Source organism: Xyrauchen texanus, chromosome 48 (assembly GCF_025860055.1).
Source record: "Xyrauchen texanus isolate HMW12.3.18 chromosome 48, RBS_HiC_50CHRs, whole genome shotgun sequence".
Lineage (NCBI taxonomy): Eukaryota > Metazoa > Chordata > Actinopteri > Cypriniformes > Catostomidae > Xyrauchen > Xyrauchen texanus.
In genome coordinates this window covers 7,506,849-7,534,723 of record NC_068323.1, presented here as the reverse complement: position 1 = coordinate 7,534,723, position 27,875 = coordinate 7,506,849, and the positions used below count along the sequence as shown (strand labels likewise).

The 27,875-nt window shown below is 41.8% G+C and overlaps 2 protein-coding genes across 9 annotated transcripts in view; one reads left to right on the top strand and one right to left on the bottom strand.

The window, feature by feature from the left end:
* LOC127639582 (natural killer cell receptor 2B4-like) overlaps positions 1-27,875 on the bottom strand; it is a 103,606-nt gene that overhangs the window by 18,198 nt on the left and 57,533 nt on the right. For 2 of the 5 annotated variants that reach the window (XM_052121674.1, XM_052121673.1), the window contains exons 4-5: positions 26,369-26,485; positions 24,166-25,167 (exon numbers count right to left, since the gene is read on the bottom strand). The exons of the other annotated variants lie outside the window; for them this stretch is intronic. In XM_052121674.1, coding sequence (XP_051977634.1) covers positions 25,166-25,167; positions 26,369-26,485 — 119 coding nt within the window. In that variant the 3' untranslated portion in view covers positions 24,166-25,165. Of the gene's footprint in view, positions 1-24,165; positions 25,168-26,368; positions 26,486-27,875 lie in introns of those variants that run through there. 5 annotated transcript variants of the gene reach the window in all.
* LOC127639584 (SLAM family member 6-like) lies at positions 141-22,076 on the top strand. 4 transcript variants are annotated; one of them, XM_052121682.1, is made up of 6 exons: positions 141-339; positions 10,501-10,863; positions 14,165-14,437; positions 14,775-14,811; positions 15,616-17,043; positions 19,948-22,076. In XM_052121682.1, exons 1-5 carry the CDS (start codon positions 276-278, stop codon positions 15,710-15,712), a joined length of 834 nt encoding a protein of 277 aa, XP_051977642.1. In that variant the 5' UTR covers positions 141-275; the 3' UTR covers positions 15,713-17,043; positions 19,948-22,076. The 4 variants fall into 4 exon arrangements, with proteins under 4 accessions (XP_051977642.1, XP_051977644.1, XP_051977641.1 ...); XM_052121684.1 differs by having other exon boundaries at positions 14,775-14,815; XM_052121681.1 differs by having other exon boundaries at positions 14,706-14,811.

Below are 27,875 nucleotides of genomic sequence, written 5' to 3'. Positions count from 1 at the left end.
AAATAAATGATACAAAATGGAATCCACAAGTCATTATAAGTCATAATAACTGTTCTTGTCACATGGTTACAAAAAAGGGGGAGGGGTTAAGAAGACAAGAGATACTATCCTATGACTCAAACATTAGAAATTTTGATTTAGCAAACAAGGTCAGGTGAGTCATTCCTGCCAAAGAAAATAATCACTGGATTTGCAGGTCTGAACTTTTTTCACTTTGTGATCAAACAGTATAACTTCCGTACGACAGTAAAGGAAAACCCACAGCAGAGAAACAAATGAAACAGGATTATTTTAAAATGAAATTCTGGTTTATTGTTGGCACTCTATTAGTTGTGTGTGGTAAGTAGTATTTATTTTCCATTGCATAAGTTTTTGCTCTTTTTCCTCTAAAACTTTTTTTTCTCTCTCTCTCTCTATATATATTAGTTATACGTATGTGTATTATGACAGGACATATTTGCTTCCATTTATGGTGTTATACGATATATATGAAATTGTTTGATTATTATCAAAATCCCTCCAACCTTTATCCTTAACACTGAACAGTAACAGACTGGATTTCTTTAAACATATTAATTATTATGATAAAGTAACTAAAGTAAGACTGTCAACTAACCTATATTTATGATGGTTGAACTATTTCACTGAAATGAATTATGCCTTCCGTGAAACTAACCTGTTTTAAACTAAACTGCTAATAAAATTAACCAACATGGCCAGACACCAATAGAGGAGTTATTCAACTGGAAGTGTGATGTTTATAGTGACATCTAATTTTTCTGACAAAAATAAGGTAATTCATTAAAATATACCAAAGATTTACCATAACAAACTAATCACTTCATCTTAATTTCAAGAAGAAAATGAACTTGCCTTCCTTGTATGGTTTTAGTAACATGCGTCAGTAACCGGAAAATACCTTATGTGGCATCAGCAACAAGCCAATTAAAAGTGGACAACTCATTGTAACAGCTAGGCATTGAGCTCAATCTATGACATTCCACATTAAACATTAATGTGCATGTTCATCAATAAATATACCCAGTAAATTAGAAAATATACTAATAATTATAAATTACACAATAAGAGCCACCAACAGCACACAACACAATAGTTTGCGTTCCCTAATGATAAGTTTGGCATGCCCTCGCAACAGTTTGCATTCCCTCAAGATATGTTTTGCGAGCTCTCACAATAGTTCATGTTCCCTCGCAATAGTTTTGTATTCCCTTGTGATACGTTTTGACTGCCCTCGTAATAAGTTTTGCGTTCCCTCACAATAGTTTTGTGTTCCCATAAAATAAGTTTTGCGTTCCGTTGTAATAAGTTTTGCGTTTCCTCGCAATAGTTTTGCGTTCCCTAGCAATAGTTTTGCATTCCCTCACAATAGTTTTGCGTTCCCTAGCAATAGTTTTGCATTCTCTCACAATAGTTTTGCGTTCCCTAGCAATAGTTTTGCGTTCCCTCACAATAGTTTTGCGTTCCCTAGCAATAGTTTTGCATGCCCTCACAATAGTTTTGCGTTCCCTTGCAATAGTTTTGCATTCCTCATAATAGTTTTATGCTCCTCATAATAGTTTTATGCTCCCTAGCAATAGTTTTGCATTCCCTCACAATAGTTTTGCGTTCCCTCGCAATAGTTTTGCGTTCCCTTGCAATATGTTCCCTTTCGAGAGGTCTCTCCTATTGCGTAAGTAGCTTACGCTATGGAAAAACTCAGTTTCTCGAGAAATATTGAAGTCTTTATGTAAAACGCATTGCAGCTGCACAGCAGACAGCAATGAGCGGAGGCAGCTCGGTCATTGGCTGTGCTGCGGCAACTTGCTCGAACCAATGACGGGTGACTCTGAACGCGACCAATGAGCGCTTCACGCCAGCGCTCAGAGCCCGCCAAGATGGGCGTGGCTAAGGCTATATATTAGGCCCGTCATGAGAGTTCTTTAGATTTAATCTCCTTCAGCAAAGACCTTCTCTTCGCTGGATCCTCCGGATTATTGGAGTCTTTTCGACCGCCGTCGACAAGCCTACAGCAGGACTGCTACGGGACGCCGGTGCCTTCAGCCGCCTTCAAAGCCTTCTGCTACGCCATCCGGCGCGCATCACCTTGATATCCTTTTACTAAAAGCTAACTTTGCAAGTGTTCGTCTCTGAGACGCTTTTTGTCCTTTAGTGAAAGAGCAAATTCGAGACGTTGTTTCAAATGCCTTCGACCTGCGCCTCGTGCAGAGGCCCTCTTCCTGACAGCGACCGTCACATTCTCTGCGCTCGCTGCCTGGGACCTGACCACGCAGAAGCTGCTCTCACTCGAGGCGGATGCCCGAATGTGACTCCCTGGGCCTCACCGAGCTGCGCGCTCGCTTTGCCGCCTTCGCCGTGAACGAGCCTGCTACCACCGTGCTGCCATCCCCTCTGTTCGAGCCGTGCAAGAAAAAGCGCCGCTCACGGAGGCCGCCAGAGCACGCTTCACCACCACCCAAGGACTCCCTGCCGCCAGTTCAATTCACGCAGGCAGACCAGCACCCCTCCAGAGCGGTGTGTCTCGTCTGTTCGGCGCGTCAGGGGACGACAGTGAAAAGGATGACAGCCTTTCATTGACGCTGCATCAGACGACTGGCAGGGCCCGGCCTTCGACCCCACGCCGTCGACATTAGCGGACACGAGCAGGGGCACCAGCATGGACTCAGAGATCGTCCGCAACCTGAAACGGATGCTCGACGCCGCTCGCGTTCTGCTAACCGAAAGCAGCCGCCTGAGCGACGGGGACCTCGGCCCAAGATCGTGCTGAACCCGGAGCCTCGTAAGTCTTCCTAGCCGTAGGAAGAAAGAGAGAGAGTGCGTGTCTCGCAAAAGCCGGACCACTCTCTCCAAAACATGTAAAACATTACCCAGTCCCCTTACAAGCGGCTGGAAATGTCTGTACAGCAGTCAATGGGCCAGTCACAGAACTCGCTCACCTGCAATCAAATGCCGTTTTAACGGCAACACACAGAATCACAAAAAGAGTCATTTTCTGCCTGTGTCACTAAGGGGTCACGTGTCCACACTAAAGTGCGCATTCCCACATATCAATACTGTTCAAACAGTGTCGAATACTTCCCCAGCTCAAGCTGGATGCCCCATAAATATGGATTGTGTGCCTATTGTCATGTATGCACCAATACACACAAGCACTGTTCCCACAGTTATAAACACTTCCCCAGTAAAAGCGGGAAATACTATAAAGGTAGCGCGCGTGCCTGCTGTCATGCATGCACCCCTACACACAAACACTGTATGCATGCCCAAAACCCCCGCCCAGCCGGAGGCTTTATGAAAGTGGCGACGTGCCTACTACGGTATATGCACCCCCACCCATAAGCTGCCCATACAGTTTCAAACAGTTCTCTGGCTCATGCCGCGAGCATCACAGATGCGACAGACGAGCCAAGAAACTCCCCGCTAAGAACGGGAAGCTTTATGAAAGTGGCTGCGTGCTCTATTACAATGTATGCACCCCCACCCGTAAACACTGTCTATACAGTTTCAAACATTTCGCCAGCTCATGCTGCGAGCATTACGGAGATAGCGCGTGCCTGTAATCTCACACGCACCCCTGCACTCGGCACTCAACAAAGCTGCTCAGTGCGCCTCGCGCCTCTGAGAGCTGTAAGCTCAGTGTTAGCACAAGGCAATTCGCCGGCAGGGCCCATACGTCACTGCGACACGCTCCCAGCCAGCATTCAGCCCATATCTGTGCGAGCAAAAGCCTGGGAAAAAATCCCCGACATGCCGAAATGGGTTTTGAACATAATAAAACACCGGTACTCACTTCAACTCGCCAGAGACCACCCCGCTTTTCAGCGGTGGTCGAGACGAAAGTGAGGAAAGATTTTTCACATGTTCTACGCACCGAGGTGCTCAAACTGATAGAGAAGGGCTTATAGAAACTGTTCCTCCCTCTATGAGCGAGGCAGGTTTTTACAGCCACTACTTTCTCGTCCCAAAAAAGGACGGTGGCCTCCGCCCCATCCTAGATCTCAGACATCTGAACAAAGCTTTAATGAATCGCTCGTTCAGAATGTTAACGACCAAACATATCCTCGTGCAAGTTCGCCCGGGATTGGTTTCTATCAGTGGATTTCAAAGACGCTTACTTTCACATTCGATGAGCCTCATCACAGGCCATTTCTGAGATTCAGCTGAGGGACAGTCAAACCAGTACACAGTACTACCATTCGCCTATCATTGGCCCCCCGTACATTCAGGAAATGTATGGACGCAGCACTTTCCCCCCTGAGACAGCGGGGAGTGCGAATACTGAATTACCTCGATGATTGGCTAATCCTAGCACAATCAGACAGTCAGTTAACGACGCACAGATCTTGGATTATCAGCCATCTAGAATGTCTGGGACTGAGAATCAATTTTGCAAAGAGCGTGCTATCCCCCAGCCAGAATATCTCTTTTCTGGGAATAGTGCTAGACTCAGTGCAGATGACGGCGCGCCTCTCATCAGAGCACCGTCAAACGATTTCAAAGGATGCTCGGTCTCATGGCCTCGGCATCAGCTGTACTCCAGCTAGGATTGTTACACATGCGTCCTCTCCAACCCTGGCTCAAGAGCCGTGTCCCCACTCACGCGTGGCGCTCGGGCCACTTTTTAATCAGAGCGAATCACGGCTGTATCAAACTGGTATCAAACCGGCGTGAGTCTGGGCGTGAACACACGGAGAAAAATGATCACGACAGATGCCTCCAAAATAGGATGGGGGGCCCTTTACGAGGGCAGGCCTGTCTCCGGTTTTTGGTCAAACCCGAAAAGCTCTACATATAAACTGTCTGGAAATGAAAGCGGTCGCCTTGGCTCTCAGAGCCCTGCTTCCGCACCTGAAAACGAACACGCCCTGGTCCGAACGGACAACATGACGGTAGTATCGTGATATAAATCGCCAGGGTGGACTCAGGTCGAGCTCCCTGCACTCTATGGCCAGGAGCTCATCTTATGGTCACAGCACAACCCGCGCCGCTGAGAGCAGCGCATGTGCCAGGCGCCCTGAACCAGGGAGCGGACATGCTGTCCAGAGACAAAGTTCTCCCAGGAGAATGGTCTCTCCACCCCTGACGGTTCAGTGGTTATGGCAAACCTTTGGCGAGGCAGAGGTCGACCTCTTCGCCTCCAGGGAAAATGCGCACTGCCCTCTTTTCTTCTCAAAGAGCACGGACGCGCTCGCCCAAGTCTGGCTGAGCCGCCCCTTGTATGCTTTTCCCCCGATCGCGATGCTACCTCAGGTCATCAGTCGGATCAGGGAGGTGAAATGTGCAGTGCTCCTGGTAGCCCCACTCTGGAAGAACCAGACGTGGTTTCCAGAACTGATGCAGATGATGCAATCTGCCCAATGGCCGATTCCGTTGAGGCTGGACCTCTTCAGGCAGGCCAACGGGACGATTCTTCATCCCCGCCCCGATCTGTGGGCCCTTCATGCATGGCCCCTCAACGGGTTCCAGGGAACCTCCCCAGCGGAGTGTTGAGAACCATCACTGAGGCGCCGAGCCTCTATGAGCGCTTTATTTGCCCAAAAGTGGAAAGTGTTCAGTGACTGGTATGATACCAAGAGCTTGAACCCCAAATCGTGCGAGATACCAAGTGTACTCGCCTTTTTGCAAGAGCTGCTGGAGGTGGGCACCCTCCACGCTCAAAGTCTATGTGGCTACCATAGCGGCGTCACACAATCCTGATAAAGGACGCTCATTAGGGAAAAACGACCTAATCATTCGCTTTCCTAAGAGGCTTAGGAGGATGAACCCTCCTCGCCCCTCGGTACCGATCTGGGACCTGGCCACGGTCCTGGACACACTCAAGAGTGCCCCGCTCGAACCTCTCCGAACCTGCACCTTAAACAGCTCTCGCTCAAAACTGCGCTCTTGCTGGCACTCGCTTCAGTTAAAAGAGTGGGCTGACCTGCACGCGCTGTCATCAAGCTGCTTGCCTGGAATTTGGACCTAACGACTGCAGAGTTGTCCTTAGGCCAAAGCACGGGTATATTCCTAAAGTGCTCTCCACACCCTTCAGAGTACAGGTGATATCTCTGGCAGCTTATCGTCTCCAGCAGACTAAGCGACGCTTAATTTACTCTGCCCGGTCAGGGCGCTCAGAGTATACTTGGAACGCTCTGCCCTGTTCAGACAGACGGAACAATTATTCAGTATGCTTTGGCGGCCGCGACTAAAGGTCTCGCAGTTTCAAAGCAAAGAATATCGGCTGGATAGTAGATGCTATAGCGCTGGCTTATAAAGCCAAGGGCCTTCAATGCCCCTTAGGCGCCAGAGCTCACTCTACGAGGTGCATGGCCTCCTCGTGGGCGTGGTCGAGTGGGATACCCATTGAGGATATTTGTAGCGCGGCAGGCTGGGCCTCGCCTTTGACATTTATCAGGTTTTATAACCTACAGGTCCCCTCATTGCATTTCAACATTCTATCAGCCTGACTGTAGTATGGACTGGAGTACGTATATGCTGATCATTATCTCCTCCTTATAAGGTCCGTCTCTGACTGACTTAGAGGGTTTTTATGCATATCAGTAAATAGAAAAATCAGTACATAAGATATGTGCTTGTGTTTTTACAATGAGCTTCCACCATGGGCCACCTTGTGGCAAAGGCTCTGTATTATCCCATTATATAGCTCGCCGTTGGTCGGCTCGTTGAATAATCACTTTGCTTTAAGGCTCAGGCATCTGCCTCTGGCTTTATAGAGCTGAAGTCAGCACGCCACGGCGTTTTGCATGGTGTTCCCATAGCGTAGCTACTTACGCTAATAGGAGACCTCTCGAAGGGAACGACTCGGTTACTAACGTAACCTCGGTTCCCTGAGAGGAGGGAACGAGTATTGCGTAAGCTGCCGTGCTTGTGCTTGGTCAGTTGCTTCAGTCGATTGAACCTAAAGAACTCTCATGATGGGGCCTAATATATAGCCTTAGCCACGCCCATCTTGGCGGGCTCTGAGCGCTGGCGTAGCGCGCTCATTGGTAGCGCTGCTCAGAGTCGCCCGTCATTGGTTCGAGCAAGTTGCCGCAGCACAGCCAATGACCGAGCTGCCTCGCTCATTACTGTCTGCTGTGCAGCTGCAATGCGTTTTACATAAAGACTTCAATATTTCCCATAGCGTAAGCTACTTACGCAATACTCGTTCCCTCCTCTCAGGGAACCGAGGTTACGTTAGTAACCGAGTCGTTTTGCGTCACCTCACAATAGATTTGCATTCCCTCACAATAGTTTTGCATTCCCTCACAATAGTTTTGCTTTCTGTCACAATAGTTTTGCGTTCCCTTGCAATAAGTTTTGCATTCTCTCACAATAGTTTTGCTTTCTGTCACAATAGTTTTGCGTTCCCTCGCAATAAGTTTTGCATTCTCTCACAATAGTTTTGCTTTCTGTGACAATAGTTTTGCGTTCCCTTGCAATAAGTTTTGCATTCTCTCACAATAGTTTTGCTTTCTGTCACAATAGTTTTGCATTCCCTTGCAATAGTTTTGCGTTCCCTCGCAATAAGTTTTGCGTTCCGTCGCAATAGTTTTGCATTCTCTCACAATAGTTTTGCTTTCTGTCGCAATAGTTTTGCGTTCCCTCGCAATAAGTTTTGCATTCCGTTGCAATAGTTTTATGCTCCTCATAATAAGTTTTATGCTCCTCATAATAAGTTTTGCATTCCGTTGCAATAGTTTTGCATTCCCTCGCAATAAGTTTTGCGTTCCCTCGCAATAAGTTTTGCATTCCGTAGCAATAGTTTTGCGTTCCGTCGCAATAGTTTTGCATTCTCTCACAATAATTTTGCTTTCTGTCGCAATAGTTTTGCGTTCCGTCGCAATAAGTTTTGCGTTCCGTTGCAACAGTTTTGCGTTCCCTCGCAATAGTTTTGCGTTCCCTAGCAATATGTTTTGTGTAACCTCGCAATAGTTTTGCGTTCCCTCGCAATACGTTTTGCATTCCCTCGCAATATTTTTGCGTTCCGTCGCAACAGTTTTGCGTTCCCTCACAATAGTTTTGCGTTCCCTAGCAATATGTTTTGTGTAACCTCACAATAGTTTTGCATTCCCTCGCAATAAGTTTTGCATTACCTTGCAAACGTTTTGTGTTCCTTGCAATAGTTTTGCTTTCCGTCGCAATAAGTTTTGCATTCCCTCGCAATAGTTTTGCGTTCCCTCGCAATAGTTTTGCGTTCCCTCGCAATAGTTTTGCATTCCCTCACAATAAGTTTTGCTTTCTGTCACAATAGATTTGCGTTCCCTCGCAATAAGTTTTGCATTCTCTCACAATAGTTTTGCTTTCTGTCACAATAGTTTTGCGTTCCCTCGCAATAAGTTTTGCATTCTCTCACAATAGTTTTGCTTTCTGTCACAATAGTTTTGCGTTCCCTCGCAATAAGTTTTGCATTCTCTCACAATAGTTTTGCTTTCTTTCACAATAGTTTTGCATTCCCTCGCAATAAGTTTTGCATTCCGTCGCAATAAGTTTTGCATTCCGTTGCAAAAGTTTTGCGTTCCCTCGCAATAAGTTTTGCGTTCCGTCACAATAGTTTTGCATTCTCTCACAATAGTTTTGCTTTCTGTCGCAATAGTTTTGCGTTCCCTCGCAATAAGTTTTGCATTCCGTTTTAATAGTTTTGAGTTCCCTCGCAATAAGTTTTGCGTTCCGTCGCAATAGTTTTGCGTTCTCTCACAATAGTTTTGCTTTCTGTCGCAATAGTTTTGCGTTCCGTCGCAATAAGTTTTGCATTCAGTTGCCACAGTTTTGCGTTCCCTCGCAATAGTTTTGCGTTCCCAAGCAATATGTTTTGTGTAACCTCGCAATAGTTTTGCGTTCCCTCGCAATAAGTTTTGCATTTCCTCGCAATATTTTTGCGTTCCGTCGCAACAGTTTTGCGTTCCCTCACAATAGTTTTGCGTTCCTTCGCAATAAGTTTTGCATTCAGTTGCAACAGTTTTGCGTTCCCTCGCAATAGTTTTGCGTTCCCTAGCAATATGTTTTGTGTAACCTCGCAATAGTTTTGCGTTCCCTCGCAATAAGTTTTGCATTTCCTCGCAATATTTTTGCGTTCCGTCGCAACAGTTTTGCGTTCCCTCACAATAATTTTTGCATTCCCTCGCAATAGTTTTGCGTTCCCTCGCAATAAGTTTTGCATTCCCTCGCAATAAGTTTTGCGTTACAATGCAAAGGTTTTGTGTTTCTTGCAATAGTTTTGCTTTCCGTCGCAATAAGTTTTGCATTCTCTCGCAATAGTTTTGCGTTCCCTTGCAATACGTTTTGCGTTCCCTAGCAATAGATTTGCATTCAGTTGCAATAGTTTTGCATTCTCTCACAATAGTTTTGCTTTCCCTCGCAATAGTTTTGCGTTCCCTAGCAACACGTTTTGCGTCACCTCGCAATAAGTTTTGCATTCCCTCGCAATAGTTTTGCATTCCGTTGCAATAGATTTGCATTCAGTTGCAAAAGTTTTGCATTCTCTCAAAATAGTTTTGCGTTCCCTCCCAATAGTTTTGCGTTCCCTTGCAATAAGTTTTGCGTAACCTCGCAATAGTTTTGCGTTCCCTTGCTATAAGTTTTGCGTAACCTTGCAATAGTTTTGCGTTCCCTTGCAATAAGTTTTGCATTCCCTAGCAATAGATTTGCATTCAGTTGCAATAGTTTTGCATTCTCTCAAAATAGTTTTGCGTTCCCTCCCAATAGTTTTGCATTCCCTCCCAATAGTTTTGCGTTCCCTTGCAATAAGTTTTGCGTAACCTCGCAATAGTTTTGCGTTCCCTTGCTATAAGTTTTGCGTAACCTTGCAATAGTTTTGCGTTCCCTTGCAATAAGTTTTGCGTAACCTCGCAATAGTTTTGCGTTCCCTTGTAATAAGTTTTGCGTAACCTCGCAATAGTTTTGCGTTCCCTCGCAATAGTTTTGCGTTCCTTGCAATAAGTTTTGCATTCCCTCACAATAGATTCGCGTTCCCTTGCAATAAGTACTATCTTAATATTCATAAATATATATACCGTATTTGGATGCTGAATCTATGTATCTGAGAGAATTTCTGTCATAGAAACGTGATCACATATGTCCTTTTATCTTATATTTACCTTACTTTGGAAAATAATAATAATAATAATACTTTTATCCAGATCGAGCTTCACTCTGACACATGGTGTTAGTGTCCAAATGCGCTCACTGGTTTTTGTAGCCATTCACTCCTTTCAGATTTTTTTCATCATGAATTCAAAATAAAAGTGTGACATTCTAATGTCATAATAAATGTCAACCAGGTCATATGTAATTAGTACAGTCCTGTAGTGTATTTTTCACCCTGATGACTGAAATGGACCTTTGGGGAAGATTGGACTGTATTAAATAATTTGGAGAGAATTTAAGGCTTTCTATTTATCTAAGGCACATTATTTTAGGATCATGAAACATATATCGTAGTTGGTTCAGTCCATTATTTATGTTGTAAAAGTTACATTTTAAACTTATGAACTTATGAACCAGGTGCGATGGATGCCGGTACATCTAAACATGGAACGGAGTCAGTGTTAGAGACGGATGAATTGAAGTCAGTGTCGGTGATGGAGGGAGATTCTGTCACTCTACCCACTGGTGTTACTGAAATACAGAGAGAGGATCAGATACTGTGGATGTTTGGACCTCATAAGACTCGTATAGCTCTAATCTATAAGCATGACATTGATATGCGTCACAGTAATGAGACATTTGGAGACAAACTGCAGTTGGATGATCAGACTGGATCTCTCACCATCAGAAACATCAGAATCAAACACTCTGGACTTTATAAACTACAGATCTTCAGTAACAGAGGAAACTCAAACAAAACATTTAATGTTACTGTGCATGGTGAGTAAAGTGTTTCAGTACATTTTTCCATATACACATGTTAAATGTTAAAAATCAACTTTTTGATAATTAATGTTGGCAAGAATTACAGGTCAGCTTACTTACAACCTTTATTAGTTCCCCCTTGCATCTATCAGAGTCCTTTGATGCTCCAGAATAAACACAGATTTACATATTTTCAGAAAGTGTATAAATAATTCATGAATTCTGTCAGTATCCCCCTCTGTAGAGTGCTATTTACAAAAACATCTGTTAACTCCCTTTCAGTCCAAAAGATGTGTTAAAACTATCATACTGTACACTCAATCTTTTCGACTTCGAATAGGGCCATATTTGATTTTTGACAGGATCAAAACAAGGCTGTAATGGGTAGAAGTCTCTTCAGTGGGCTGTACAGTTGTTTAAATTGGTGTTGATTGTTCAGCTAATGAAATATTGAGAATGCATCTTTCCAATACATGGTTTGTGAATTAAAGTTACATGTGATCTAGTAGCTTTACGTCTACGGCTCACAGCCTCGTTTTCATTCCCATCAAACATGGCACTGCAATGAATAACAGGCTAACACATGCACTGGTAACACTTTAGAATACTGTATCTTACTTAATGCATAACTAATAAGGAATTAGTGCAGAACTAATAAGTAATTCTTCATTAACAATTAAGTCACTAATATTAACTACTAAGGAAGATGTGTTAACTAATCAGTATGTAATAGCATTTTATAGTTGTGTTAAGTAACAATTAGCTAATCAATAACTATTGAATTCAGTCATGCCTCCTGATGAACTACTTTTAATTATCTACTAATTCAGCTTCAGGAGAAGTAACTATTGAGTAACTACTAATGAACAGTCGATTAATTACAATTAATTACAATAATATCATAACAATTAGCCATTACAATATTCAGGTTGTGGCCATTTCTTCTTCCTTACTTCTAATGTTATTATTACTATGGAAATGCAATACGCATTTTGTGGAATTACTACACTCCCAAAATGAGTCATTACAGCGAATTTAATAGTTTTGGACTGTATGGTCAGTTGCTTTGTGAGTGTGGTCTGTAACCAGAAATCAACAACGGAATGGAACCCCATCTTACAGCCAACTAACCTCAGGTAGGTTTATGATTTATATACAGTGTAGTGTGTATCTCTTGTTTTCCTCAGCACATATCACATTACATTTGGGTCAATTATTCCTGTATGTAAGGCAATGACTGAGGGGAAGGGAACATACAGGGAACCCATGAGTAATTAATAAAGTATGACCACATAATTATGAGGGAATAACTTACAACCTGGAACAGTATTCTAAAGTGAAAATACAGGGAACCCATGATTAATTAATTGTCATGTTCACTGTTGTCTTTTGTTTTTGTGCTTTTATGTTGAAGTTTAATTTAGTTCCTGTTTGGTTTTTGTAGTCCTTTTGTAGTTTCTTTTTATGATTGGTTTTCCCCTGATTGTTCTCCTTCCCTGATTGTTGCCCCAGGTGTCCCTCATTCCCTTGTTTGTTCCTTTGTGTATTTAAACCCCGCTGTTTCTCCATTCCCCTGTCAGTCGTTGAATGTTGTACGTGTTCTGAAGATTTATGAAGGTTTATGTTTCCACTGTTTCTATGTTAGCACCATTGCCTGTCCTGCCGTGTTTTCTTAGTTCAGTGTTCCTCCGTGGTTGTTTCTTATGTTTATATTTTGGTTATCCCCTCGTGGATGTTTTGTTTTAATTAAACAGTCGGATTCCCCCTGGTCCGCACCAGTTCTAAGTCAGCTGCTAGGCACCGAGGCGCACACCGCCCGCCCGACCGCGACAGACACCCCTCTCCGGGCGACCCCCCTGCGAGCCGCCCGGCCTCCCCCCGTGAAGGGGGCGACCGGACAGTCAAGAGGGGAAGGGGAGGGGGGCCGCGCGCCGGACGGGAGGCACGGCGGAGGCACGGCGGAGGCGCCCCGGGCCGCGGCATGGTCAGCGAGCCAGCGCCTACGCCAGCCACGGTCTGCGAGCCAGCGCCTGTAGCCTCGACCATCCCAGAGCCAGCGCCTAGCAGCTGACTTAGAACTGGTGCAGACCAGGGGGAATCCGACTGTTTAATTAAAACAAAACATCCACGAGGGGATAACCAAAATATAAACATAAGAAACAACCACAGAGGAACACTGAACTAAGAAAACACGGCAGGACAGGCAACGGCGCTAACATAGAAACAGTGGAAACATAAACCTTCATAAATCTTCAGAACATGTACAACATTCAACGACCGACAGGGGAATGGAGAAACAGCGGGGTTTAAATACACAAAGGAACAAACAAGGGAATGAGGGACACCTGGGGCAACAATCAGGGAAGGAGAACAATCAGGGGAAAACCAATCATAAAAAGAAACTACAAAAGGACTACAAAAACCAAACAGGAACTAAACTAAACTTCAACATAAAAGCACAAAAACAAAAGACAACAGAGAACATGACATTAATACAGAATTGCCACATAATTATGAGGGAATTACTTACAACCTGGAACAGTATTGTAATTAATCGACTGTTCATTAGTAGTTACTCAATAGTTACTTCTCCTGAAGCTGAATTAGTAGATAATTAAAAGTAGTTCATCAGGAGGCATGACTGAATTCAATAGTTATTGATTAACTAATTGTTACTTAACACAATTATAAAATGCTATTACATACTGATTAGTTAACACATCTTCCTTAGTAGTTAATATTAGTGACTTAATTGTTAATGAAGAATTACTTTTTAGTTCTGCAGTAATTCCTTATTAGTTATGCATTAAGTAAGATACAGTATTCTAAAGTGTTACCTAAATGATAATTTAATTGTTATTTTGAGCTTTACAGTATGTACAGTAAAAGAAGATCACTAGATGAAACTGATGGCCGATATGGAGTTAACAAGTGAAGTCAGCCGCTATGTCAGGATTAGAGCACGTTGCTTGTTGTAACAAAATGCTGCTTTTAAATCAGTTTTCAATTAAATATTTTACATATATTTAAAAAAGAAAAATGTTTAAAAAATAAAAACATTTTCTTAGCATATTTAAGAATAGCACATTCTAATTTTCTGCAAACAGTTCATGGGAGATGCTAGTTTCACAGCTCAGTTTATAAATGAAAGAATACAGAAAATGATTGAACCAATACAGTAAAAAAATTAATAACATGATTCGTGTATTTTTTGGTTTGATTTTATGCCCGAGTCAAGCTAACAGCCTCTGTCAGGTGTGAATTTAATAAAGTGAGAAACTGCATGATATACTGTATATACTGTCATGTTTTCCAGCTCGTCTTCCCGTTCCCATCATCACCAGAAACTCATCTGAAAGTTCATCTAAATGTGTGTTGGTGTGTTCAGTGGTGAATGTGACACATGTGACTCTCTCCTGGTACAAAGGAAACAGTTCATTTTCCAACATCAGTGTGTCTGATCTCAACAGCAGTCTCTCTCTGGACGTGGAATATCAGGAGAACAACATCTACAGCTGTGTGGTCAACAATCCCATCAGAAATCAGACTAAATATCTCAACATTACTGAAGTCTCTCAGATGTGTTCAGGTAGGACAGCTGCAGTGTTATGTAATGTATTCTAATCTCTTCACAATAATGTATTCTACGTTTGAACACAATGTCTGCAACCAGATTACAATACAGAGAGAATTTCTCTCATTGTTCCCTGCATGAAGATATCAGAGGAGAAGTGCTTCAAAGTTTTATTTAACAAATCTGTATTTTCTAAAATTGCTGTTTTCTTGTAGTTTCTGGTTGATGTCAGACTGAAGAAACTCTGTTACACTAATTACTTTTCTCATTTCGTCTATTACAGTTTCAAGCCTGCATTCATATTTAACACCAGTGATAATTGCTGGTGTGCTGTTGTGCATATTTTGCATAGGTGTGATGTATCGTTGCCACAGGAGCAGTAAAAGACAGCAAGTATATATCTTAGTACACAACTATTTGTTACTTAGTACTAAATCTTATTCCAGCAATTCAGACATGTGAGGAAATTATGCAGCAGATCTGTGTTGAGATCTGTTTTAGCTTGCTCAAATTAAGGAACAATATTTGTGTTTCTGCATATTTAATAAGTGGCATATATCTGCATGACATCATAGACAAACATCCTACAAATAGCAGACGGTTTTCATCCAGGATGATTTATAGTAATCGCACAGAGATTTTCCTGGAGTGACTTGAGATTGTATGTACTTGGGTGGTTAATGGATATATTAAAGGAGTATTTCACCAAAAAAAATGACAATTCTGTCATCATATACTCACCCTCATGTTGTTCCAAACCTGTATAACTTTCTGAACAGTGGACTAAGCAACATTAAAATGTCTTAAATATCTCCGGTCTCTTGTGCAAGCCTGTATAGTAGCTCAAGATTTCTGAAATATAGCTTAGTGTGCAAAACAGACCAGATAATTGAATCAGTGAGTTGAACTCCACAACCAGAGTTAAATGTAGTTTCACAGAAAAGAGTACTTTTCTTCATATTTTCTACTTTTTTGTTCCATGAAAGAAATAACATCATTCTGTTTGGAATGATATAGGGGTGAGTAAATGATGATAGGATTTCCATTTTTTATTTATGTATTTAGAAAAATAAACACCAACAGGCACTGTATGACCTTAATGATTTCTAGAAGATGTCAGCTAAAAGAGACTGATTGTTTTAAGGAATTTTGTTTTGTTTTGTAATGTTTGGGGTTTTGTTTTTTTCATATAGGTTGTGTGACTCTCCCCTGTTATCCCTTCACTGTCTGTCCCAGAGCCACAGGGAGAAAGTACCAGAACTGGATTCCTTATCCACCACTGAGCCGTAGACCAGGTTTTCCAAGTCCATCACCCCGCCAGAGTCCTGATTCACTATATCTATATCATAGTCATATGATTCACACTCAATCACTATGTGCTACACAGAAGGGTTTAACCGTTGCGTGCACTTACTCCGCATTTACTTCAGCATCTCCCGCTGAACGCCTTCTCGAGAACGTCGACGTGAGAGAATACGTTCTCGAGAGCGTCGACGTGAGAGAATACGTTCGCGCAAATGACACCCTAAAAGAATACCTTGCCACCCCTGCTGCCACCCCAGTTGGCAGTAAAGATTTTCTGCCAACTGGGCGAGAGAGAACGTCGACGTGAGAGAACGTCAGCGTGAGAGAACGACGACGTGAGAGAACGTCAGCGTGAGAGAACGACGACGTGAGAGAACGAGAGAACGTCGACGTGAGAGAACGAGAGAACGTCGACGTGAGAGAACGAGAGAACGTCGACATGAGAGAATATGTTATATATGTAATATAAAATAAATAAAAATACAAATAATTTTTTAAAAAGTGTGTCGATTCATTCAAATGTTCTAACCAGCGTAATCATTAATGATAAGATCTGTGACCAATTGAAGATCGAATATTCCCAAACTTACCTCCTGGCTCAATATATAAATAGATCATTCAAAGCTTTTGATGTTGCGGGAAAGTGGAGTAGATGGTATGTTTAAAAATTTTGAATACACCATTATTTGTTATTTGTGATTTATTATTATATATATATATATATATATATATATATATATATATATATATATATATATATATATATATATATATATATATAGTATATATATAAATACAAGAGCATGAAATCATATCCTTCATTTTCTGCTCAAAGTCTAGTGCCCGCATATTCATTATAAGCGGGAGGTGCCCGACCACGCAACGCAACGCCATACCACGATTACGCCACTTCTGATGTGTGCATCTTGTACCTGTGTGGATTTGTCAAGCGTAAATCAGGCTTGACAGCCATGAACCCAACACAGTTGTTGTTCTTTCATTCTTGTTTGCCCTGTCCTTTATCAGGCATTATATATTTCTCGACCAACAATGGTGAGTCTCATTCCATCAGAGTGTATTCAGTGTCATCACAAATTACTTTTCTCAAAGTCTAGTCATGTTTTGTGTTTCAATGTAAAGCAAATTACCATTAGTTTAACAATGTATCTGATCTTCTGCAGATGGCTATCCTGTCAAGTGCCCCGTCACCTGGGGGTTTTCTTTTTCTGTTCTTTTTTTTACAGGATTCTTATGAATTGAATCTGAGGATTGACTGTGTCCATCCCTGTTAAAATAAAATGTTGTAGGACACAGATGTAAGTTATTTATCAAATTTTCTAAAATATTTGCTTCACAGATTTCTATATTATCTATATTGCTGCTTATGTACTCTGGAAAACATTTAGTGACTCAGTCATTCCAATATTGTACTTTAACAAGACAAACAATGCATGTGATAAAGCAATGCAAAATGACATATCAATTGAAATCAGTCTCCTGGTCAAACAGGGGTCAAGAAATGGACTGGTTAGCATGACCCTGTTTGCCTCTGCTTGTAGATGCTGGAAATACGATATTTTACTCACATAGCTCTACAATGCAATCAGGGTTTGAAATTGACTTTTTGGCCCACAAGCTATTGTGAATAGTAGTTTCCAAGGACACAAACCAGTCAACATTTTCACTAGCCAAAATCTCCCACCTCACAATAAGTGATAATGTAACTTGAAAACTGCATGCATTTGTTTAGACATTATTTGAACAAGAATGAGAATGAGAGTTTAGCAGGACATAGGTTGATATATGACGAGGGAAGCCTGGTTGACAGGTGTCATGCACGCACCTGAACCTGCATGCTCCAGAGAAACAGTAGCATAGAGCATGTGTGATTCTCGGTGGATTGCACAACACTCACGTGAAACCAGTCTTTAAGCACCCCGCGCTCATCCATAGTTAGCGCTTATAAAATATCATCTGCATACGATGCATTTGTCCATATTGTTCGTATAATCGTACACATGGCTGTGTATTTGGATTGTAGTGAAATAAGTCCAAAGTCTATGTTAAATGTTCATGAATTAAGCTGCATATGAGCTGGTGAGCCAGAAACATGCCTCATGATTGTGTAATCATTTGAAGTGTAGAGTTGGTTATTTTGAAGAACAATGGAATGTTTTGGTTCTGTGATTTCTCGGGATTCCATGGCGACGGTTCTTTTGGAATGCGTGTCCATTGCGTGGAAAGTCCTGTCTTGAACTCGAGGTGGAAAGCTACAGGTAGTTGAGGTTACGCAATTTCTATTATTATCACAACAAAGCTATTCTCTTTGATCTTGCTGACTAAATAATGAAAATTTGGTTGACACAATTCAATCAATCATTTTGATAATTTTGATTTCAACATGCTCGCTCCAATTAAGGGTGAAGTCTTGGGTAGCCAGACCTGTGACGGAAACAGCAATGGTCTGGACTGTACAGGATCTCAATTTGGCCAAGATGGGAAGAACCACTTAACTGACACGTAGAGCGATCAGTCAGAGTCGGTTTTGTCATTATGTACCATTTAGGGGTTACTTGAGATATGCTCCTTTAACAAAAGACCAATGCAGGGAAAAATGAAATAATGTTATGGCAGTCTCCGCAAATCATTGCTCAGAAAACACACGGAAAAATGGTGGGAAACATGTAGAGAGTCTAAGAACAGCACACAATACCTCAGTACAAACTATTTCAAAGACATAACTAAGAAAACAGAGTAGAATATATAAAATTTTACTCGTGGATGTTTGCTTAACCTGCAACTATATGCCTCAAACAAAACTCTGTATTTCTTATCGGTATCTGTATAGCACACAGATCCGGTGCATCGGACCCCTAGCAATCACCTGCGCACCGCCCATACCTAGTACGAGGCGGCGGGGGCCCGACATTCCTGGCTTTTATGGAGGCCGTCTCCCATACTAAGTGGCATATTAGTCACTTGGCCAGCAACCGACTAAATGCTGACTATACTAATTGAAATCAGAGTATTCAGACGTCACCGCCTAGTCTACGCATGTGGAATCGCCCTTAACCGAATGTGCACAGCGGTACAAACTTGAGGCCCTTCCGTCTCCACCACCGCCACACATCACCACCTCACCTAAGAAAAGGACAAAGCAAAATCAGTTCAGTACAGCATCCTCCGCCTACTAATTGTGCAGGTCCCTTAAACCTCTGTGGCTTCATGCAGATGTGACGCAAAGGCTTCAGCCTGCACCTTTTTCGGTTATTATGTATATTTTAATTTATTATCAAATGGTGGCAGGGCGGAGGGCGGGCCGGGTCGTGATTCTACACACCGGTCCCTTATCAGGCTAATCAAGCCTCCGAGAGGGATAAAGGTCGACTGCAGAGGATTGTGCGGAGAGAGAGATCGTTATGGACATGTCCGTCATGTGTGTGTGTTTGACTTTTAAGTTAATCATTAAAATATTATTTATGTCGTCAAGCCGGTTCTCACCTCCTCCTTTCCATTGAACTGCTTTACACTGGTGCCGAAACCCGGAAGGAGGAGGGATACGCCGTAGTAGAGTTCTCGCCACTACCGCCCACCCCAACGGAGCACCCGTGGCCGTCTGCAGGGGACGGAGGAGCCCGGCCGCCTGGATGCGGAGGAACGGCTGCCGACTGTGAGGGGAGAAGGGGCTCCTAACCGACTGCCTGAAGCGGTCAGGGCTGCTGCCAGGGGTGGAGGAGTCCCCTACTGGCCGTTGAAACGCGCCGGGTCTGAGAGCGGGGAGGGTCTCGCTGCCGACCGCCTAGAGTGGGAGAACAGCTGCCAGGGGCGGGAGACCCTTCTGTTCCCGAGAACCGGCTTGGCGATATAAAGAATATTTGAATGGTTAACTTAAACAAAGGACAAACACACACACATGACGGACATGTCCAGAACGATCTCTCTCTCCGCACCATCCTCCGCAGTCGGCCTTTAAAACCTCTTGATCTGTGAACCTGGTACTTTGTGAACACGACTTTCAGGCGGACTCATAAAAAGTCCTTTTACTCATGGAAACCAGCCAATCCGATTGCCACTTAATAAAGCGAGAATGTTTTTTCTAGTTTTATGTGCCATATGCATCTGACGATGCCAATTAAACTGAAATATTTAATGCAGAGAGGGTTTTTCACAGTTTAGTACTGAGGACACACTTTAATTTGGATGCTTTATTCATTTGACAGGAAACGTTCAACCCAACAATTGAGATGAACTTTCAAAGGCAGTCACTGAGGGATACTAGGACATGGTCAAGACAGTCCAGTTTTATCACGGACTTGCAATAAAGTTCATGATACTCTTTTGATATCATGGTTAATCTCTGGAGAATGAGCTGATTCATCTCAACCACAGCTTCAGAAAACAACAACAGCTTCTACTGCCTGCAAATGTCAAGCTAGGATCTCGTCTAGACTTCTTCTGTCTTGGATCAAATTCTTGAGTTTGTAGCACACCTGCATTATAACTCAAGTTTAATGAAACACGTTAATTATTTCGGTGTTATTCATGTTTTATCAGTATTAACTGTGCGTCATTGTGAATATAAATATGTGTGTGTACAAAGAAACAAACTACCTCATTTTCATCCTGACAAGCCTCAAGTGAAAATCGTTACGGCTGTTTTGTGTAACTGTATTGTTGTTATTATATAAGGTTCAGTATTTTCACGCTTATTGTCCATTTCAATGGATTTATCGAGCACTAAAAGGAGTTCACAGTTTAATAACACTCGTGTACAAACTAGTTTTCCTGTTAACAGGACATTTTCCAAGTGTTCAGACATGAGAGTATTTGCACATATTATAAATATTTTGTCAGTATTATGAATTCTGTATGGCTGGAATACATCTGGTCAATATAACATTTGTGTATGTTTGCACATTTTAAACATGTGCCAGCCCGAGGAGGAGGGCTTCCCCAGCTGAGTCTTGGTTCCTCCCAAGGTTTCTTCCTTTTTTACTTCTTAGGGAGTTTTTCCTTGCCACTGTCAGCCTTTGGCTTGCTCACTGGGGGGCATTTTAAGGCACTGTTTTTTGTAAAGCTGCTTTGAAATAATATACACTGGGGGCCAAAAGTTTGGAATAATGTACAGATTTTGCTCTTTTGGAAAGAAATTGGTACTTTAATTCACTAAAGTGGCATTCAGCTGATCACAATGGATAGTCAGGACATTACTGATGTAAAAAACAGCACCATCACTATTTGAAAAAGTCATTTTTGATCAAATCTCGACAGCAGCGTCACTCCAACAGTTTATCCTGCTGAGTAATCATGCTAAATTGATCATTTGGTGCTAGAAAATCACTTGCTATTATATCAAACAAAGCTGAAAGATGTTTTGCTATGTTCCTCTGCTCTCCTTGCCCCTTGTGCCCCCTTGAACTGCCTGTTTGCCCCTTGTGCCCCCCTAAACCACCCTTGTCCCCTACACTCCATGGACAATTTGCTTTTTGTTGTTTGTTTTTGTTGAGCGTCTGGAATCCGCTCCTTAAAGGGGGGCTCTGTTATATATTCCCTGTCTTTGCCTAGACTTTTATGTTGAATCTTGTTTAGTCCCTGTGTCCTGTTCATTTTTGTAGTCCTTTGTAGTTTCATTTTATGACTGAGTTTCCCTTGATAATTTCCCCAGGTGTTCCTCATTCCCTGATTGTCTCCCAGGTGTTCCTTGTTTTCCTTTGTATATTTACGCCCTTGTACGCCCTGGTTAGTCTGTCAGTCTTTGCATGTATTGTTGGATGCTCTGTGCCTGGTTCCTTGTGTTTTGTCTTCATTATATTCGAGTTAGTTTTTTTTTTTTATTCTTCTGTAAATAAAGCTGCGTTTAGATCCTCATTCTTTGCCTGCCTTGTCAAAGAAACACAGACATTGTTATACAGATAATTGGAAAAGAGTGTTATGGATCTGAACCCCATTGAGCTTTTGTGGGATCAGTTAGACTGTAAGGTGTGTGAGAAGTGCCCAACAAGACAGTCACATCTATGGCAAGTGCTACAGGAAGTGTGGGGTGAAATGTCACCTGTGTATATGGACAAACTGAAAGCTGGAATAACAAGGATCTGCAAAGCTGTCGTTGCTGCACTTGGAGGATTTTTTGATGAGAACTCTTTGAAGTAGTTTAAGAAGTTATTAAATGTTTTTCAAATTGTAGTAGTCATTTTTCACATTATTAATGTCCTGACTATACGTTGGGATCAGTTGAATGCCACTTTGGTCAAAAGTACCAATTTCTTTCCATAAGAGCAAAATCTGAAAATTATTCCAAACTTTTGGCCCCTAGAGTATTTTGTCAAAAGTGTTCTGAAATTGCACTGAATTGAAAATGTAAATAAACATGTGATATTTTTAATGTATTTGATCCATTTGTTTTATTATTCTTATTAACAGTGACCCCCAAATTATTTGGACACATACTGTAAGCTGTGGCGGACCCAAGGGTGCAGGCCCTACCCAAATTAGACCCACCCAGAATATTACAGATTATTCTTTGACTTCAAATTTTTAGTTATCAAATAGTTGAAAATGCATAAATACTGATTTCTGAAAGTGTCAAAGAATGGTTTGAATGTCACGCCTTTCTGTTCTTTGGGATAAGAAAAACAAATGTGGGCGGAAATTTGGCCCATCCATTTTTGAGTCCCAAAAGTCATTTTCTGGCTACGCCCTTGACTGTAAGCCACACTTAATGTTTGCCATGTCATTCTAATGAAATCTCAAATCAAGTGGGATTTATTTGAAAGAAGTATAGCAGAAGCACACTTTTCAAGCACAACATTTTAGAAAAAGGGGAGCTGACTTTATATATTCACAAAAAATGACCTGGAAAGGTACCAATAATGTCAATATCCATTCTGGTTGGTCAGTTTCCTAATGACAGGACGCTTTATATGCATCTTAATTGTGCAGATTAGTAAGGAAAATGTATTATACTACTTTTTATTATAACTGTCAATACGTTTATTTTTAATAGTTTAAATAGTCTGTGATCAGGTGAAATTACTGGAGATGATTTTTGTCAGGAAAGAAAGGATACGTCAGGTGAAGACCTTTGTGTCTGATAACTAATTTTGTTGATCCATCAACTACTAGGTTAAGTACTAAACTAAAACACTGAAACTCTTAAAGTGGCACCTATAGGCATCTATTGCAGTGAGGTTCTCCAGACACTAGAGGGAACTCTTTATCCATACCAGGTCCAGATGCTTCTCACATGCACAATTTCTCCTCCACCCCTTTCTGTTTCTGTCTCAGGACTTACAGTCAATGAGGTGAGTAACACACAAACTCCCTGAGTGTAGATGATTTCCAGCATTGGTGGACAGATTGTTTGTTTCTAATCGATTTCAAAAGTCATGTTTATTATCGATTACTAGATTACTGGACTAGTGGAGGCACAGTCTTATAGTTCATCTTCAAGCATGTTTATTTGATCCCTGGTCTGACAGATTTGCTTAAGTGTTGATGTAGAACATTCAATGTGTTTCTTTCCTACTTTTGGTAGACTGAGAGACAGAGAGTATTGAAACATTGAATAGCCAAAAGTGCTGTATCTCAGGCACTGATGTTGGGTGATGAGGCCTGCTGTCTGTTGGCATTCACATTTATCTCAAAGGTGTTTTTGGGGTTATCCCAATTGGGGTTCAGGTGTGGGCTTTGTGCAAGCAAGTCAAGTCCATTCAACCATGTCTATATGGACCTTGCTTTGTTTACAGTGGCACTACCATTCTGGAAAAGTAAAGGGAACTCAGAGTGCGACCATCTTAAAAGACTGCCCACTGCACTAAATGTCGGTTGGTTGAAATGTGGTCAAAGTGAGGGGCAAGATCTACACCCCACACCTCTGTAACGCTGACATTGAGCACTCCTAAAACTGGTGGAAGCTCACAATTCTCTACAATATCCTTATATTTGTTTAGATTTGTTTATTTTGCACACTTCTCTATCATTTTTCTATTGATGACACAAGGCAAATCAGAAAATCCCAGACAGGAAGAAATGAGAAAAGAAATAGGTCCGAAGTCACAGTCACACTTCAAAAAGTTATTAATTTTGTTGGATTAGATACAAAATATCATAGTGGCATTTGCAACAAATGATGCTTGAGCTCTTGTGAAGCCCTAACTCCGCCCCCTTAGCCTAACAGGCACAACTTGGGGCACCTTTTAGATCTAACTTTTAATCTTCTGCTTCAGTTGAAGTTCACTAAAGTTCGCACAGGTTAGGGTTAGAATATGTTTTCATGTCAAGATCATGACCCAGACGTCTATTTGACATGCATGTTTACATCTGAAAGACGTATTTCTTTTATGTTGTTTGCTCATCTGCAACACGTCTATAAGATGTTTCTTCTCGGATATCAATTAGACTTTCATCAGATGTCTTTGAGACGTTTATGATTAAGAATGTTTGTAAATCTGATCTTTGTAAGATGTTCAGCGGATGTTAACTAGATATTGATGCTTTCCAGATGAAAAGATCTAAAACAGACATCTCAGAGATGTAATGTATTTGTGCTATCTGGGGAATTACCATTATAGTTATTACTGTTTAAGTTAGATTCAAATTCAAGTGTCAGTTGTATACAGTTTACAGTTCTCCTGAACTCATAACTAAACTGTAAAATAAGAGTGGGAAATTTTCTTAGCAAGTGGGAACATGTCTTGTCTGACAGGTTAAACAACTAACTGTAGTCAAGTAACAGCAGGTTAGACGCTGATGGCGGGATTCAAATAAGCACCAAACATTCAGAATCTGCAACGTGTTTGACAAGATGTCAAATCAGATGATCAATTTATCAATCTATGATCATCTGGTATAACTACAGTGTCAGATGTGGCTTGTTAAGAGTAAAAAAAAAAGCTGTACATGAACAATTCAATATGAATAAATAACATTAAAGGAAAATTACAGATTTCTTTCTTTCACTTTAAAAAAGTATCACAAAAGAAATTAACATTATTTTTGAAAAATACATTTAAAATAATGTGCACTATAATGGGCATATCAGCCAGTATAAAAAACAGGCACTCAGTGACATGGATGTCATTATTAGAAAACAATACAAAAAATGCTAATACTGAAAAACTGTAAATACAGACACAAAAAGATTTTACAAAACATTTTTACATTTCTCAAATCAAATCATTCCAGAAGTTTGTTTAACATTTTGTTTGCTGGTTTTACTTGTGGTTCACTGTCTTGGAAATTTCAATGAAAACGTTTGATTTATCTCACTGTAACTAAAGCAGTTGCTCCTTCCTAGTCCCAGACAAAGTTTAGAAAGTTCAAATGTTTGAAAGCAATTAAATGTATTTGTACATCAACTTGCTTTACATTGGGCTGCATTAAGAACACTGATCTCGTAGGACGACAACGGAGTAGACTGAATGGGTTTCTTCATTGGCTTTCTGTAAGAAACAAACCACAGGAACTGAATTAGGAAAATCTGCAACAAAAACTGCTGAACGTTTTCTTTCATTTTTGGAATAAAAACTGTAAATGCACGTGATTTGGTTTGATGGTGCTAAAAATACACTGTAGGTTATAATAGTGTTAATATTGCCTCAGTCGTTTACTTTGATTTTTTTGTCATACAATGAAAGTGAAGGATGACTGAGGCTCAAATACAGAGGATATTAATTCATAAGGGTTTGGAATGAGGAAATTATCGATTTTAGTTTTTGAACTATCCCTTATAAAACCAAGTGACAAAGTGTTAAAAAAAAAGAAAAGAGAAAAAGATAGCAGAAGCACACTCGCCAAGCAAAACGACATACTTTTGCGGTCTGAAAGACTTCCTAAGGCTTTTATAAGTATTCATTTCTATTGAATTATTCATCACAAATGGAGCAGTAAAATAGCAACTGGAAACCCCAACAGTTCCTGTCTTCCATTGAATCATCAGGCCTGATGAACAATGCTGTTGTGAGAACATTACAATGATACATGATACACTGGGCTCAGACACTTGGTATCATGGTATTATGTAATATATCCCAAAACAAAAATAAGCTACAAGAAAAAGGAGAGCCCAGTTTTCTGATGGTGTTGAATCTTACTGGTTTCTACAGTTGAGCCTTGGGGATGGTACCATGCAGAATTCGCAAGGCTACAGCAGAAAATCATAAAGCAGGAAGCATTTACAGATTTTATGATAAATAGTGCTTTAAAAAGATCGAAAGTGTCTTAATTGATGCCACATCATGCACAATCAAATAACTACAAGCACTAACAACTGCACAACAAGACATACAGCTCCTTTACTTTTACAAGCAAATATACAATAGATCTTTATCCGAGTTCCTGTGGTAAAAGCGGAGGATTTACTGGCAGACAGACGCATACAGAGCAAACAATAATTACACGTCTTACCGTACTCTGAATAACACGTTCACAAAATGTTGTATCAGCGTAAAATACTTCTTCCTCATGAGTCTGAACTGTTTTAATAATAATAATAATAATAATAATACAAAAATCACAGTTTTCAGACTAGAAAACATTTTATAAGTCTAAAATGGTTGTTTTAAAAAATACATATTTTGGCATGTCTTTTGAACACTTTATATTTGCCCAAAAAGGCTCAGTTCAGTGGTAAATAGTACTTACACACTGGTCTTGTATTTTTCTTTTGGCATAAGTAAATCCCACCTACAGCCGCAGCTGTGATCAGTATCAGTAGAGAAAGACTTATCACCAATATAATGGTTGAATGCTCTCTGCGTTCTGTAATGAAAAAAGAATAAACATTAATAAGTGTAAATAAGTCCTGCCTGAACAAAAATGTAATATGCACAGTCTCATATACAAACCATCATCATGAGGGAAACGTCTAGGTTACGTATGTAACCTCCATTCCCTGATGGAGGGAACAAGACGTTGTTTCGGAGAAGCGACACTAGGGGTCTCTCTTGAGCACCAAATATGCCTCTGATCTATGAAAAAAGGCCAATGAGAAGTTGGCAGATAGTATTCGCATACCCTGCCCCCGGACATACGGGTATAAAGGTGAGGAAATACTATTCGTTATTTCAGGATTTTTCTGAGGAGCCGGAAATGGTCCGGCCACTACAGTGGCTCGGCTCAGCGACGTGGCTGGGAGGACACAACGTCTCGTTCCCTCCATCAGGGAACGGAGGTTACATACGTGGGCCGCGATAGCAGCGACATACACCTTTAGGAATAAGAGCACTGACCTAACTGCGGACCTCTGCAGGTCTTCGGCCCGGGAAGAACACCAATTTGGGAACAAGTGCCACTTCAGGGCGTAGAAATACCTGGTAGAAGGGGCTTTGGCTTGGTTGTTCATGTCTACGACAGTAGGTGGTAGATCAGCTAGATCTTCCGCTTTCCCATCCAGGGGCCAGACGTGGAGGTTCCAAAGGTCTGTGTACGGATGCCAGAGTGTGCCCTGCCCCTGAGAAAGAAGGTCCTTCCTCAGGGGAAATTGCCAGGGAGGGGCTGTCGTGAGGAGTATGAGGTCCGAGAACCAGACCAATAGGGGACCAATAGGGAGCCACTAATGTGACTTGTTCCTCGTCCTCCCTGACCTTGCACAGCACCTGTGCAAGAAGGCTCAATGGGGAAATGCGTACTTGCGCAGCCCCGCGGGCCAGCTGTGTGCCAGTGCGTCTGCACTGAGGGGAGCCTCTGTTCGGGCATACCAGAGCGGGCAGTGGGAGGTCTATTGGGAGGCAAACAGATTTACCAAGGCCTTGCTGAATCGTTCCCAAATCAGCTGGACCGACTGGGAGTGAAGCCTCCACTCTCCACTGGGCAAGCGTTGTCGTGACAATGTGATGGCAAACTCAATGTGATAGCGCGTCCGCTATCACATTGAGTTTGCCAGGGATGTGAGTGGCACGCAGCGACCCGAGACGACGGGCGAGTCTCGACATGTGGTGGGAGCGTACGCCGCCTTGCCGATTTATGTACGATACCACGGTGGTGCTGTCTGACCTGACTAGGACATGTTTGTCCCGAACTAACGGGAGGAACTTCTGCACGGCAAAGAAAACAGTCAGCAACTCTAGGCAATTGATATGCCAGCGCAGTGGGGCCCCTCTCCAACGGCCCGCAGCTGCGTGCCCATTGCACACGGCACCCCAACCCAGTC